General features: G+C 46.1%; 1 protein-coding gene across 3 annotated transcripts in view; it reads left to right on the top strand.

The window, feature by feature from the left end:
- Positions 1-16,047, top strand: part of Ino80 (chromatin-remodeling ATPase INO80) — an 81,366-nt gene that overhangs the window by 36,484 nt on the left and 28,835 nt on the right. For all 3 annotated transcript variants that reach the window (XM_070527780.1, XM_070527778.1, XM_070527779.1), the window contains exons 21-30: positions 773-856; positions 1,740-2,124; positions 3,657-3,788; positions 4,107-4,326; positions 5,052-5,179; positions 8,823-8,917; positions 9,287-9,359; positions 10,275-10,433; positions 12,581-12,683; positions 15,395-15,483. In XM_070527780.1, coding sequence (XP_070383881.1) covers positions 773-856; positions 1,740-2,124; positions 3,657-3,788; positions 4,107-4,326; positions 5,052-5,179; positions 8,823-8,917; positions 9,287-9,359; positions 10,275-10,433; positions 12,581-12,683; positions 15,395-15,483 — 1,468 coding nt within the window. The remainder of the gene's footprint in view (positions 1-772; positions 857-1,739; positions 2,125-3,656; positions 3,789-4,106; positions 4,327-5,051; positions 5,180-8,822; positions 8,918-9,286; positions 9,360-10,274; positions 10,434-12,580; positions 12,684-15,394; positions 15,484-16,047) is intronic.

The following is a 16,047-nucleotide window of genomic DNA, read 5'->3' as shown; positions in this document are numbered from 1 at the left end:
CCGTTTCGTCCGGAGCCTGTTGTCTAAATTGTGATTTGGTGCAGAGTCAAAGAAATGGTTTGCGTGGCCGTATGGCACTTGGGAAAACAGGGAAACTGCTTATAGGGTAGAAATTCGCGACTCCTGCCGCTTGCGTTATAGGTGGTCTATTCTGTAATGCATTATGGTATACGATGAACGCAAGAGCCTTAGTGATGCCTCGTGACTGCATTCGGTACCACCGGTGACCACCCAGCACTCATCGGTGGCGCAAAAAGTGCAGGCCTCCATGTCGTCCAGGTATTGAGTTTCAATTGCCAAGCACTGTACATTTAGGTGCACGTCCAGTAAAAAAGCACAAGTGGTTGAAATTCAGCTGTACCCCTGCACTGTTATGTCTGTCGTAGCCTCTGCATTGCTTATTGGATGCTACTCTTTCAGTCAAATCAAATCAAGTTGAACAAAACTCACTACATCAACTGCATTCAATATTGGGTCCCTAGATGAGAAGGCATGTTTCCTTGCGAAGTGATACATTGTATCTTTTTCTAGTTGGCCATAGCATGCATGTGCCTATAGATCACCTGAAATGTCACCAAGTAGTTTTGCGATGGAGTCCTGGCAAATGTAGATTTAGTTATTGTGGCCTTAACAAATATGACTTGCAGCGCATTGATTTTCTTAAGGAATAAGCACGCTCTAGGCAGTTCCTGGATGCACATATGGGCAGGCCGGGCTGTTCGCAAGAGCTAGATACCTAAGGGCCGTTGATCTAGACGTATGTCACTTGCAGGTTCCTAGCCATTGTGAAGGAGCTGAAGGAGGCCCAGCGGAGGCATCACTGCTACGTCTGGCACAGGCACGACAAGGACTCGAGGTGAGCTCTTCGTTTTTAGTTTTTCTTTTCAGGAAACAAAGGACAGCAGATAACTGGCAACTGTCATGGCCAGCAGTACCAGATAAGCCATGCTGAGATGGCGAGACTGCTGATATTGTCCATCTATAATATAGGAAACAGTTTCTAAACACACAAACAAAAAGAAAAAAATGGTTCTCTATTAGCGCAATTCTGCCACTTTGGGCAAATTAGCAAAGTAGCATTGTAATTGGTAGTCACCTTAGGACACTTGTCACAATAGCGGAATCGAGGCCTGTCGTGCCTGGAAGTCACCCTTTAGGAGGAATTCGGAGGCTTCACACCAGTTTCAAGATATTGCTGCATTATCTTTGCGTGTCGAAATCCTCCATTGACACTCCCAACAAACCACAACTTACTTGACGTTCACATCGACGATGTCCCTTTGACGGCGTTAATAGATACTGGAGCCCAAGTGTCCATAACGAGTAGTAACCTTCGTCGACTGAGGAAGGTCCTCACGCCTCCTACTACTCGAGCCATACGCGTGGCCGATGGCAGCACTGTTGCCGTCACTGGAATGTGTGCTTCCCGTATAAGTATCGCCGATCGCCACATTCCTGTTCTTTTTACATTGCTGACCAATTGTCCCCATTACCTAATCCTTGGACTAGACTTTGTTATGGTGCAGTCAGCTTTGATCGACTGTTCTGCCGGTACCCTTCAAAACCTATCACGAAATACATTGCCGTTCAACTCAGTTTTGTACCATGGTGCGTAAGAGAAGTGCTTCTAAGGAAAACATTGAGCGACACGCAAATGCATTGCGCAGTGCTCTTGTCGCATCGCATCCGCGACATTGCAACAGCAACACATTTTGCCCCCGCCCACTTTTCGTCGACAGCAAATCCAGCGGGCGGGTGTGTCCCCAAGACTTGCTCGTGAGCCGGCACGCCCCGCTGGGCGCCGCGTCAGTGGCGCAGGGCGGCGTGCTGAGCCAGTTAGTGTTCGCCGCGGACCGGCGCTGCTACGGCTTCGCCGACCACCGCATCCACGCCATGGCCGAGACGACGGCGCACCGCGAGATGCGGCGTCGCAAGGTCCGCAACCCGCGCCACGCGCACCACCATCACCACCACCACCATCACCATCATCACCACCCCCACGGCAACGACGGGGCGGCTCCCGGCGGCAGTTCGACGACGGCGCCCACCGCGGGCGTGACGCCGGCCTCTCCAGTTACGCAGCACCAAGCGACACCCGGTACGAGTGGGGAGGCCCAGTCTAAGGTATGTTGAAGTAGTGGCAACCAGAATTTGTTCAGTAGGGGCAGTCGGCTGTTGAAAGCACACTAAAGAGAAGCAGCAAAACAGTTTAGATGGATAAAGTACCGTATTCTTCGAGAAGCCCATTTTCATTGATTTCGGGGTAATAGGCTGATTGTTAGAAGGAAAAAAAATGAGTGTCAGAATCACATGCTTAGAATTTTGCGCCGATACTCCAGCACTGGTCCGTCAGCATGACGTTTCGGTTTTCGAAGTAGTTTTCTTGTATTTGGGCCATATTGTGGCTGTGCAGAAGCTCTTGAAACTTTCCGAGTTTAGTCTTTGGCTCATTCAGAATACCGTGTAGTCCGTCTTCACAGATAAAAAAAGTTAACTGGCCCTGAGCAAACACTGTCAAAATCTGTGACGTCACGGCAAGCTGGTACGGAAACCTGAAATCAGCATCGCCAGCTGTCTTTTGTTTATGCTTCTCCTCTTACCAAGCCTTCTGTTGCGGTAAAAGTGGATTATTATTATTATTATTATTATTTTGCTATTGAAGCACAATTCACTGATACATCTGTACTTATGTTTCTCTTTACGGTCATATTAACCTCCTACTGCCAGAATTTTTTTGCCTGAAGGAAAAAATTTTTGAATTGCCCTCAGAGGCATGCAAGGTTAGAACGTCGGAGATTATTTTCACAACATTTGCTGGCCAAGGGTGAACAAAGAACGTGAGAGGGTGTCCTGCACACATTAGTGCCTTTATGTCTGCTTGCTTTTGCCCTGCACGTCCTTTGCCTTTGACTTGGAAGGTGAAAATAGAGAGTTTTAGTGTAGCATGCTTATATGAAAAGGCCCTGCATACACTGTAACATAACAGGCTAGGTCCCAAGTGTGCATACGTGGGGCTTAATCAAGAGCTTTGCTTCTTACGTACACCTGCCAGACGCTACATGAAGCATTACAGGCTTTCTGCGTGGCTTGCTAGCATGTCCGCATTGGCAGCAGCCAAGGAACCACTTTAACTTAAATTTGCACGCGTTACTTGCTCTTCATGGAGATCACATGAACTGTATGGTAAAATCAGCTTTTGTTTCATCTGGTCTCGCTTCGTACACAATGGACAGTTGAATCTCTTTGTAATGTAGTCAGAACTGAGACGAAAATACCTCAGTTGTATTTGATATGATTGTTTGTTGCATCCAAATGATCACTACGCGCTGATATTGGCAGGAAACCTTTTGGATATTTAATTCATTATATGAATATTTGTCTATATTAGCGATGATCTAGCCCCGTTTTTTTAGGCAAGCTGTCCTTCTTGAGCTACTTGGACTGATGAAGGACATTGCCATTGCTGTGAAACTGTTCAGATCTCTGTCTATCAGCATCTTGCATTGACCACTTGTTGGCAGCACGAGATCCACTACTAAAAACCTTTCTGTGAACATATGTTCTGCGGGTTTGTAGCGGTACTGCGTGCATCTGCATAACAAGCGATGAAACAGTTATGGTAGCAGTAAAGCCGATTTGCCCTGGCCCTATTTCAGAAGCCGTCTCATCCCCCTCCGGCAAGTCCTCCACCACTGCCCGAGTTCCCGCACCGGCAACGACCGGTTCAGGTTCGGGCGTGCATCCCAACGGACTTGCCTCGGTTCCTGGTCTCCTGCGTGGCGCCACGGGTGAGCTTGCTCTTTTACTTGGTTCTTTCTGCGTGTCTTGCTCACAGATCTGGTCATGCCACCTGTAGGTGCCTTCGCACAGTACTATCGCAAATGCAAGGCATGCTTACTGGGGTAGCTGTAATAACTAGGACAGGCACACTAGCGCTTGCATCTGTCCTTGTCATTTGTCCCTCGTCTCATTCTGCGCTGTAGCCTCCATCACAATCGTCACGTGACGCTCCCTCCTAGTCTTCTACCGCCTCCCGTGCTTTTTGGAGCCACGTTTGGGACCGGTGGTGGCAAACTGCTGGCTTACGTCGACTGGTGGCTGCGCAGGTGACGGCAGAGCCCTGGAACATAGAGTGCCTGTCAAACCGCGCCCTCTGGTGGTGGCGAGGGGTGCAAGCATGCGGCAGCCCCGACGCCCAGCGGTGGTGGCGGACCGGTTCGATAAGCCCCGAGCCTCCGGCCCCGGGGTTCGAGCCTCGGGACCCGCCGGAAGGGGGCATTGCGTCTGCCAGACCTTTCCACGGGTGGTCGCACATCTCCATACCAGGTGAGGCACAGGCAGCTCTCTTACCTGCTTCCCCATAGGTAGAGGTGAAAGTGTCCTCGAATGGCCACTGTGTGAATGGGTGCCTGTGTTTGGTAGTTGGTGCTTGTCAGGTTACTGTGTACAATCTGTTGTTTTGTCAAAGGACCCCAGGTGGTCACCTTCAGAGCCCTCGAGTATGGTGTCTCTCATAGAGCCTCTGTTGCTTTGGGAAATAAACAGGGATTAATGAATGAATTAAGAATGACGAATTACGAAGGAATAACGAATGAATTAATCAAATAATCTTCATAGTTTGTGCTTATCGGTGTGGCTTGTTTAGCATTGAGCAGTGCATCTGAAGAGGCAAGACTAACCCATCACTTTTAGTGTCTGCGTCTCTGTCTTCCTCTTAAGATTTGCTGGTCAGTGCTAAACAATAAATCTTGTTGCCAACTGCAACTTTTATGAAAGATGCTGAACGGCTTGCCAAGTTCCTAAAATGGCTTTGTTTTTTTTATCACTCTCCTCATGTACCCATTGAACAGATCAATTTCAGGCTCTTGTTTAGGAAACTCCCTTGCGTCATCACAGATGGTTAATTTAATTTTTGCTTTTAGTTTCTCTTAACTTTTAAAACCGAAATGTGCAAAGAGATGATTGAGTGACATGCACAGGTGACTTGAGCGCGCACAGTGATTCATTGTGATGTGCTGTATGTGTAACCCCGCCTCTCCTGCCAATCGCAGACAAGGAAACCCTGGTGACGGACTCGGGCAAGCTCCAGGTCCTGGACCAGCTTCTGCGGAAGTTGAAAGCTGGGGGCCACCGAGTCCTCATCTACTCGCAGATGACACGCATGATCGATCTCCTCGAAGTGAGTCTCTGCTGCTTCCTCCCTGCAACCTCTCTTAGCTCATTCTCAGGTTCGTGTGGCAGTACAGTTGCCTTCCGTACTAACGACGACACAGAGAAGGCACACGAAAAATAAAGACAGGCTCTCCGGTGTTTTCTCTGTGTCGTCGTTTGTTTGTGCTGTGTTAGCAAAATGAATCTGAACCAACTGGCTTAGTGTAACCTACTTTAAGTAGAATTGCCTACGTGCCCAGAAGCACAGGAAACAGGGCCATTGTAGACGCAATGCTGGGCCCACATTGGCTGTATGTCGGACATTGGGTAGATTAAAAACATAGCAGCAGGACTTTGGACGAGCTCTTGAAGTGAAATGTAAATTTTCGAATACAAATTGAATGCGAATACTTAGCATCGAATATCGAATAATGATATGCACATGCATTTATTAGCAAGTTGTTTTATTTTGACATGTTGGAACATTTCAATTGCATCATCATTGGTAAAAAAATTCAACTAGTAAGCCATTATACTAAGCGATTGAGTACTCTCTGCTAGCTGTCTGTTCTCGCAAACTTGTGCCTCGTTATGCTGCATCAATTTCCCGCAAACTGAGAGGCGTTTGACCTTTTACCAATCGTCACACATTGCTGTCGAGCAATAAGCTCGATAGTGGGGGTGGAACTTGCCAAGGAGTCCACCCTCACTGTTCGCAAACCCATGCCCTTTGCTACTGAGAGGCTTTGCTTTCCTGCAAAGCTTAGGCGTCCAGTGGCAAAGCGTGTTCTACAGGTGAAATTTTGCCAGCAGCATGAAATTACCACAAAATTCAGCACAAGATCAGACACACTTATTTAGATTATATAGAAATGAACTCTAAAAACGATGTTTGCTCCCGCACAGCCAGCAATATATTCGATTTGTTACAAATATTCGTATCCAGTTGAATATTCGAATACAGTCGCCGACCGTTTATTCGGACCTCACGGGGACTGAGGAAATGTCCGAATAAACAGGTGTCCGAAAAAGCAGATTAAGAAAAAAGAATGAAATCTTTTATTTCCACGCACTTATTTGGGCTCGGCAGTAGGCTTGTAGAAATCGTGAAGGCGCCGTTGCACGCTGTTCCGTTTACGCGCAATCAGATAAGCCTGAATCTCGGAGAGGGTCGTACGGTCACTATAGGCAGCTGAAAGCACAGTCACTGCATGTACACGCTCTGCATGCGACGGCAGCGTAGCACATGGTGCGTCATCTTCCGACTCAGAGTCATCATTCAGCGGTGCAGCAGGAACCTGACAAATAATCTCGCCGTCGTCGAGTTCTGCGCATGTCAATACAGCAGTGTCAGCACCTGTGAAACTGTCAAATGAGACGGTGTCCGGAATCGCACTGCAACCACTGCGCAGGCCTCGGCAGAACATTTTTCACGTCAGTAGGGAGCACATCGGAAGGCGACAAATCTTAGGCCTCCCGGCACCCGCTTGCTGGCATTCCCCAGCGCAGTCTGCGCGGGCACTGTCGGCGCCATTAGACACTTGACGCGATGTTTACGTATGCCGCGTTGGATCACCGAAACCTCAACACAGCACACAAAGCAAACACCACCGTGCCGACACCAGTCGCACAAATGAAAAATGCGGCCTGCTCGCAGAGTCATGCGCGAAGAGAGAAATCAGCTGCTGTATTGTCTTGATGTGGCTTACTAAGCTGAAACCGGAACTGCTGTAGAGCCACTCTATCGAACCAGGCAGAAACGATGATGATGACCGGGGATTTCCAGTAGTGCCACTTCGTGGAGCAGCAAGGAGGCTCCGTTCAAAACAAAAATGATGTTCAGCAAGTTGAACCGTGCACCGGTCAGAGTCGGTGCATGGTGCTCACAATCAAGTTGGCTCAAGGAGTGTCCGAAAAATCCGACGAGAGGTTGCAAGGTGTCCGAACTTTCGGCAATTGTTATACATTATGGTCTATGGGGAGAATGGCGGTGCCGCGAAGCTGACCGAATAATCGGGCATGTCCGAATTTTTGTAGTCCGGAAAATCAATCGGCGACTGTACCTAGTTTTCAAATCAAATACGAATATAAAAAATATGATATTCGATAATATTCAAAATTTTCCCATATTCGCACAACCTTTAGTTTGGAGTCCTGCAGAACGAACTAGCCCAATGTTTGATTTTGCAACGAACAGCTTTAGGGTGAAGAGCGCCTTGCCAGGCCTTGTTGCAAGTATCGGTCACCCATTGGAAGTTGTAAAACACCGTCTGGGGAGCGTTTTACCAAAATAGTTTTTCAATTCAGTTCCTTGTTAGTGGAGATGGGAGAAATTTAAATGCCGCATTGTCATGGTGCCAGGAGGCGAGTGTCCGAGGTGACCTTCCTTCCCTGCCTTTTCTCCCTTACCGTGTCAGGCTTACGTCATGATCACCGCCTCCCTCTCTTTTTAAAATGAAGCTTTCTTTGCGAGCCTGAGAATAGCTCACACTTTAAGAAAACTTGAGTTGCGTGCCTGATGGTGAGAACGAACCACGGTTCCCCAGTACAGCTGCTCGCTGCTCTAATCATTAGGCCACAATCGCACATGTACTTTTATCTAATCGAAAGTTCGACGAAAGCCCGTCTGGTCGGGATGGAACATGACAGAGAAAGATTAAAAAACATTTAAGAACAAGGCATTTTGGTTTTTGGGAACAAGGCTTCCGCATGAAAGCTGAAACGTCTTGTTCTTAAAGTCCTTATTTTGGGGGGGCCGATCTCCGTCTTTCTTTGTCACAAACTTTTATCATGCCAATTCCAACCAGCTCTTTGAGATGATCGTCACATGTGTCACATTGCGTAGCACGGGTGCCCGAGAGCGCACGTGCCAGTTTCTATTATGCCATATTTGTCACATTTTCTGCTTTGACTTGTGTGTATTTATATGTGTATTGAATTGCATTTTTGTATTGAATTGAATATTGTATTGAATTGAATTTTATATTGAATTGTATTGCAACCTTTTTATTCAATTGCAAACATATGCGGAGCTCAACTGCTTGCGTGTTCTTTGCGTCTTTGCCTTCAACCACGGTTCCATAACAATGTATAACGTTACTTTGCCTGTCTGTCTTTTTATTTAGCTTTATAATTATATGACCACGTGAATACTTCTCTTGTTAACCCCCCCCCCCCTTATGTAATGCCCAATAGGGCCCTTAAGGGATAATAAATGATGATGATGATGATGAAATGGTGCAAACATATAGCATCTGATCAATGGCTTCTGAAAGCTTTGCTTCACGTGGATTCCAAGATGTAGATTGACATAGATTCCAAGAAGGTGCCGCACAGCCCCCCCCCCACCTACTTTAAGCATTGCTTTTGCCCATTTCGGCTAACTAGCAATGGTCTTGTTGAAATTGGATCACTTTTCTGTCTCCGCAATCACATTATAGCAGTGCTCATTTTTAAACAAAGTTTGTGTCAATGACTGCTGACAGCATCGTACACGTAGCATAATGCACCTAAATGAATTTCGTGTGGGAGCAGGCAAAGTGAGAGCACATGGCACCATATCAAATACAAAAATAGTAGATAAGTATGCGGCAGACTCAAACAGTAAGATTGTGTCTGATCACTTGATCTTCCCTTTGTGTCGGTCTTCACTGTCCTGCCCCTTCGTGCAGGAGTATATGTGGCACCGGAAGCACACATACATGCGGTTGGACGGCTCCTCCAAGATATCTGACCGGAGGGACATGGTCGCTGACTTCCAGGCCAGGTACGACTGATTTCCTCTTGACTTGATTCCTCCGGCCCATTATTACAGAAACAAACAATCAACGGCCTCGAACAGTGAATTCTCGAGCCAAGTATGAACCGAACAGAAAAGATGATTTGATCGTTATTCAAAATCTCAAACGTTCACAAACGCCTGCTTACATGTTGATAGGTGAACGCAGTCAGCTTTATTGGCAGGGGACGGCTACAACACACCAGTCGTAAATTAAGTTGGAAAAGAAAACAAAAAGCATGTCCGTGTGTTGTTCCAAAACTATGTGAAACTAAGTGGTCTCAAAAGGAGCACGTTCCTGTGGCCACTGCGAGGTCGTGTGCCAACAGTTCCCGTGCTTCGCTTTGCCATCTGCAGGTCGGACATCTTCGTGTTCCTCCTGAGCACGCGAGCTGGTGGTCTTGGAATCAACCTCACGGCTGCAGACACGGTGAGTGGGAGCTCAGTTAACACGGCCACACCTTCCGGGCTTGTTCCGGCTTTGTTTTTTACTCTTTCTACAGAACAGCGTTGATGCAGGTAAAGCTGCAGGCTGTGCGACGAGGGTTGGAGTGAAAAATGCGAGGTGTAACATTAAAAGACGGGACGAGAGCGGTGTTGATCAAGAGAGCAAATGGGGATAGCCGATATTCTAGTTGACATGAAGAGAAAAAAAAAATATATGGAGCTGGGCAGGCCACGTAATGCGTAGCGCAGATAACCGGCGGACTGTTACAGTTGCAGAACGGGTGCCACAGGAAGGGAAGCGCAGTTGAGGAAGGCAGAAAACGAGGTAGGGTGATGAAATTGGGAAATTTGCAAGCACAACTTGGAATCGGCTAGCTCGAAACAGGGGTAGCTGGAGATCGCTGTGAGTGGCCCCTGTCAAAACCTCCAGTGGGATGCAAAACGGGGTGGTCGTGATGATAGATTGGCTGAGAATTACCGCTTGTGGTATTTTTAACATTTGGGCCACCGTGTGTAGTTTGACGCGAGACCACTAAATTCATGGCCGTATTTAGCTCCTACGTTTTTCATTTGTGATCAGGGAAGGTGTGCTTTGTTTGTGGGCATGTATTGTTTGAAAGGAGAATTCTATTGAATGACAAGTGAGAGCTTGCAAAGTGATCATCTGGCCCCGTAGCCAACGAAGTTAAACAACAGGCCTATCCAAAAGCAAAAAAAAAATGTGTGCTAGATAATGTGGCATGTGTTAAGCTTTACGTTTGCTCATACATGAACAGAAAATTGTCGGCCGTACAAACACCAGTGAAAACGTGCAAATAGGAAGCGACTTATATATAGAATGACGAACATAGAGAAGCACCTTGGATGAATTTCGCGACGTGGCTCCTTCTGGTCGCAGGTGATCTTCTACGACAGCGACTGGAACCCGACCGTGGACCAGCAGGCCATGGACCGTGCCCACCGTCTTGGTCAGACCAAGCAGGTGACCGTGTACCGGCTCCTCTGCAAGGGCTCCATCGAGGAGCGCATCCTTCAGAGGGCGCGGGAGAAGAGCGAGGTGAGCGTTTTTCCGCCGTCTGACCCTAATGCGAACCGTTTCCTTTTGCGTAGTGCCCTTGTTATGTTTGTGTTTATTTATTTATTTTTGTTACGGAGAATTTGATTGCGGAGTGTTTATTTGCAAAACTCGCCGGCAGTGGCTTAGGGGCTGTGGTGTCGCAGTGCTGGACTCGAGGTCCCAAGTCTGATCCCGGCCGCGTTAGCTGCATTTCCACAAGTGCGAAATTTTAAAAAAAGGAAACAAAAACAACCCGCTTTTATACTTGTAAATTTAGGTGCATGTCAAAGAACCCCGGATAATCAGAGCTAATCCAAAAGTCCCCCACTGCGACATTCCTCATGATGAGGTCGTGGTCTTGGAACAAAACTACAAACTAGAAAACCTTATAACTAAATATATTTTATTTTTATTTTATTTTTCCTCGGGAGAGAAAAGGGAGAGGAAGCTTAACACTAGGAGAAAGCTTTAACTCTGGGCCAACCCCAAGTTTCTCTGTTAAAATACATATGAAATGCCAAAACGCTTCTGGTAGACAACCACTCAAATGCTTTGAATGGAATTTGTTGCATTTAAGAGTAAGCTTTAGCTCGGGTGCTCCTATCTAATTACATGTAAAAGGAGAATTCGTTTTTCTCGGCAACCACTGCACCAAATTTGACAAGGTTTGTTGCATTTAAAAGAAAGAACTTAAGATCTAGTGACTGCTCGTTTCGAATATTTATTTAGGTCGTCAATTTTTCTTAAAAACTTGCAAAAATAGAAAACTTTCAAAAAACAACACTATGAGTTAGAGTTTTAGCTCTGTAACTCATTAACGAAATATGATATCACAATTCTGTGAATTGCATCTAATACATCTAAAGCGGACAAAATTGATATGTTACACATGAATCTCAAAATATTTAATAACATGGAAATGCAGCTTTTGCAGAATCCTTGTAACCAACGTAAAAAATTCACGTAAAATGTAAAATGACATATAGAATTAGTTCGCTTTGAATGATCTAATGGATGCCGTTCACAGAACTGTGATATCTGTTCTTGATGCAGAGCTATGAGTTTGTAAACTTCGTGCTTCAATATTTTTCGAACTTCCAAATTTTTGAAAATTCTTGTAACAAAATTCAGGCCCTAAATCGAAATTCCACTTACAACAGTCACTAGAATTTAACCTTGCCTCTCAAATGCGACGAACTTCATTAAAATCGGTCCAGACGTTATCTCGGAAAAATGTTTTTGCGTTTTACATGTATTTGAATAGGCCGCTTCGGAGTTGGGCCTGAGCTAAAGCTTCCTCTTAAAAGAGTGAGCTAAATTCAACAAACTTAGCAGACTAAATTTTGATTTAGGGCCTTCAATTATTTTATAAGAGTTGTTGAAAATTGGCAAGTTATAAAAATATATATGAGCGTAAGGTTTGTAAACTCCTGAGTCTTCACCATGGACAGATACTCCAGTTTCATAAACTGCATCTCTTAGAGAATCTAAAGCGGATTACAGTTACTGAAATTATTACAATGCTTACGAGGTTTTTGCAAAAATCTTATTCACAAATCAGTGTTGCGCTACACAGCAGTGTATAGTGCATCAGTTTTGTCCACTTTGAATTCGTCATTAGGTGAACTTTGGAGAATTGTGATATTGTTATTTATTGCTTTTTTGGGGAGTTATGCACTTGTTATTTTTTAACAACTTTCTTTTTTGTTTAAATTGATCACCTATATGAAAAAAAATTTTCATTTGGGGTAGACTAACTTTTTCACTGAAATGTGACAAACCCCATCAAGTTTAATGCAGTCGTTGCTGAGCAAAACACTTTTTTGCATTTAGATGCCGATCTCCTTAGGTAAAGCTTGCAAGCTGGCTTCAGAGCAGTTGCATGTTGCACTCGTATCGCGATTACGCATGACAGTCTTTGTGATCAGATTTTTTTCCGGCCCCTCTGCTTCAGCTTCAATTTGTGCTGATGGCACTTAAGTATCTGCAGGACGGGTTTTTGTGTGTCAAGAGGAAGTTTCGGGAGGACAGGGAACCTTGTGACGCTTGCATTTCGTGTCGAGAACCACTTGGTGTAAACTCGCGGAGGCCGTCCACACGTTTCGCTTCCGTTTTTCTCCATCCTTGCACATACTTTGTTTCTGCAGATCCAGCGAATGGTGATCAGTGGCGGCAACTTCAAGCCCGACACGCTCAAGCCCAAGGAGGTCGTGTCGCTGCTTCTGGACGACGCCGAGCTGGAGCGCAAGTGTGAGTGCAAGCGCAAGTGTTGGCTTGGACGAGGCATTTCGTCAATAAAGTTAGTTTTGGAAATTGTGTTTGCACCGGGAACAAGTGACCAGAGAGACTGAATGCCAGCCCGCAACCGTGCTGCTTGCATCCTTTAAAAGACCAACTGCAACAAAATTTTAGCTCGTCTAAAAAAAAAAGGAAGAGAAAGAAAGAAAAAGAAAACATAATTTCTGGAAGTACAGGCATAGACAAGCCTTCCTGCAAAATGTTATTGCCTGAAAAGTACGGCCTAGCAAAAATGGACATTTCATTTGGGCACCGAAATTAAAAAAAAAAAAACTCCACCGAAGTCGTTCACCGAAACCGGTACTGAACCCAGAATGTTGAGAATTAGCACAGCACCCGGGTATGACTTCAGGTACCTGGCATAGCCTCCAGTGCACTGTAGATCTCGTGACGTCATGTTTGCGAGATCTGTGTCCCGTCCGTCAACTGCCATGTGCATACATCATTTGCTTAGGTGCTCTGGCTTCCAAAGCTGGTGAATCGCCAGGGCTGGGTGGTATTGTTGGTTTAAAAAGCTATTCGTAGTTGGGTTGCTACAGCCCAGATACTCTTAATGAATTTTGAATTGCCAATACGTCGCAGTTGGCGTGCACTTAAGATTGTCTTTTTTTATTCTTTAGTTGATACATTTGAACTCAATAGTTCAGCAAAAAGTGGTCATCGTATCTGTACTTTGTTATGTACAGGCTCACCCTTAAAAACACTCCAAAATTTACTGCCTTGAGTTTGGCGTTGGCAGTTACAATTTGGCAGCACATTGGTCCGAAAACCAGATTTTCAGCATCATTTTTGTTCCCTGTGCGTTCCCACAGCTAGCTGCAAACTTACGCTAGAAACGTCTATCTAAAGAATGATAAGTGGCATCGTACATTTCAAAACAGCACACGCAGCCAGCATTTTTTATGCGAGAGCTTGTGATATATTTTACTACTGGCGGGACATGACTGTATTCTGCAGAAAAGAGAGCGAAGCATTCTAGTTGGCCAGGAGTGAAAACTTCGGGAACTGCTGCTGCAGCATTCTGTCATTCTGCGAAGGTCTCGGACATCATCGTCACGGACACCATGGTCTTGCCATTACCACTGCACGTCAGCCACACACGAGCCATAAAATTACGCTATCTACCTCACTTTGGGCAAACAAAAATTCGATGTTCAAAAGTCAAAACGTCACCACAAACAGTCATCAGCAATAGGCAACGCGTAAAGGAAGCGCCACCAAACCTCCAAAGTCAACAGGAATGCGCCACCAAACCAAGTCAACAGGAATGCAGGGTCTCTCCAAATCGTTGAAATGGGCGCAATGCACGTGGCGCCGTATGGACAGTTGCGCAAGAACCAGAGCGACGCTGTCATGGCATCCGACATCGCATCGTTGCATGCGCCAGTGCACACCCATGCTGTTTATGCTTTAGATGCTGTACCCCTCCTTCCTGGGGGCGTGCGTTGAAAGAGCGTGACCTCCTTCGTGGCTTCCAAAATCCGTGCGCAGCGGTTGCTCGTCCATTTTGAAGGCCATATTATCGTCGCGGTTGGACTGAAGTTAGGCGTGCATTGTCGTGCGCCCAGTTTGGTTGCACTTCTGTATTTCCGTGCGTCGTCTGTGGGCTCTTTTTACCGTGCCCAGGTTCGAAGTGTTCGTTGTAACACTACAACGATTTATACAACGTTCGTTATGTTTGGAAGCAGTTTCGACAGGCAGGGTGGGAAAATCGTAAATGCGCTGAAGTGAGGTCATCCTAACCGATAGATTGTTACATATGGGATCGTTGTAAGTGGGTTCGACTGTATTTGTAGAATGTCTGCACTTGCTTGGTATGTGCTTTGGCCCCTACGTACCTCAAAGCAGTGCGGTGGGCGCGCTTTCCACATGCCATTCCGTCGAATCCCGGCAAACAATATCCGTCGTGGCAGCGAGAAGTGTGCCGTTCAAAGAGCAGGGGGAAAAGGCAACAACAGGCGAAAAAAAGTTCAGCTGTGACTGGCAGTTGTGTTTCTGAACTGGAAAGTGTTGCTTTATGTTGTAAATAAAACATCTATTTCCATTTTTGCAATATAAATTATGGTGGAGTATTACATAACAAGCACGGCAACAGAACTTTGCATAGCACGCATACAAGGCAAAAATAACAGGTACAGGGGGCTGTCCAGCATGTATCATATTTGGTAGCCAGTGGTGGTTAACAGGGTGTTGAGAAGGAAATTGTACATTTACCAGCCCTGCAGCTTTTCCAAAACGGCATTGATAATGTATAATGCTCATTTATAGCCAGTTTAGCCAAAGTGAAAGCTTGTTGCACATACAGTGGATACGCTTTCTGCTGCTGAACACAAAGGTCGCGGGTACGATTCCCGACCACAGTGGCCGCATTCTGATGGGGGTGGAACGAAAAAACACTGACGGTGCTTAACTGTAGGTGCCCGTTCAAGAAGCCCAGGTAGTTCATAATTAATCTGAATCCCTCCACTATGCTGCTAATCACTCCTGACAATCAAACTTCTTTGCTGTTGGCATTTCAACTGGGTTCTGCATACGCACGGGAGAATTCATTTAGTTTCCAACACAAGTAGTTCAGCAGTAAGCTCAACTGTTCAGTTGAATTCAGTTGTTTACCTCCTCCTTACCACTTACCAATGATTTTTTCTTATTGTGTCTTCGCACAGTCCGACAGCGTCAGGAGGAACGGAAGCAGCTCGAGGACAACGTCGAGAAGCCCAAGGAGCGCAAGAGGCGAAGTGACAAGGGAGAGAAGGTTAGTCCGTCTTCTCTTATAATTATTATTATGTAATAAAACTAAGGAGCGACCCAAAGAGGGACTGTGACTCTTGAGCTATATTCGCACGATGAGGCGGCTCGTCAATTCAGTAAGCAGACGACTCTGATGGGGCCGAGGTGCAACGAATCGCGTCGCTAGCAGCTCATCTGCGGCTTTCTCGTGCGAGAAGTGATGCGCGGGCACTAAGCAACGTCATGCTCATCCGCTGACGCCCATAGGATTCGGTGCATTTCGTATCTCTCGACAACGAAACGTTGCTGTACTACAATCCCGCATCAACAAAATTTGCTGGAGCGTAACCTCGCATATTACCCTACTCGAGCAAGGCTAGCAGGCTCCAAGATGTGCTCAAATGTTATTGCCTTGCACTAAAATTGGGTACAATACCAGCACATTACACTCGCGTGGGTGCTGCAATTTTTGTTGACAAAAAAACAACCAAGTGCCGGAAGTGATCGCATGCGCTAGAAACACATCATGGACGCCGTCTTGTTTGTCGATCGCCCGTTTGAAGCGGCACGCATGTTGTTATTGACATGT

This window comes from Dermacentor albipictus, chromosome 10 (assembly GCF_038994185.2).
Source record: "Dermacentor albipictus isolate Rhodes 1998 colony chromosome 10, USDA_Dalb.pri_finalv2, whole genome shotgun sequence".
In the NCBI taxonomy this organism is placed as follows: Eukaryota; Metazoa; Arthropoda; class Arachnida; order Ixodida; family Ixodidae; genus Dermacentor; species Dermacentor albipictus.
Note: the sequence above shows the minus strand (reverse complement) of the source record. Positions and strands in the feature narration are given on the sequence as shown.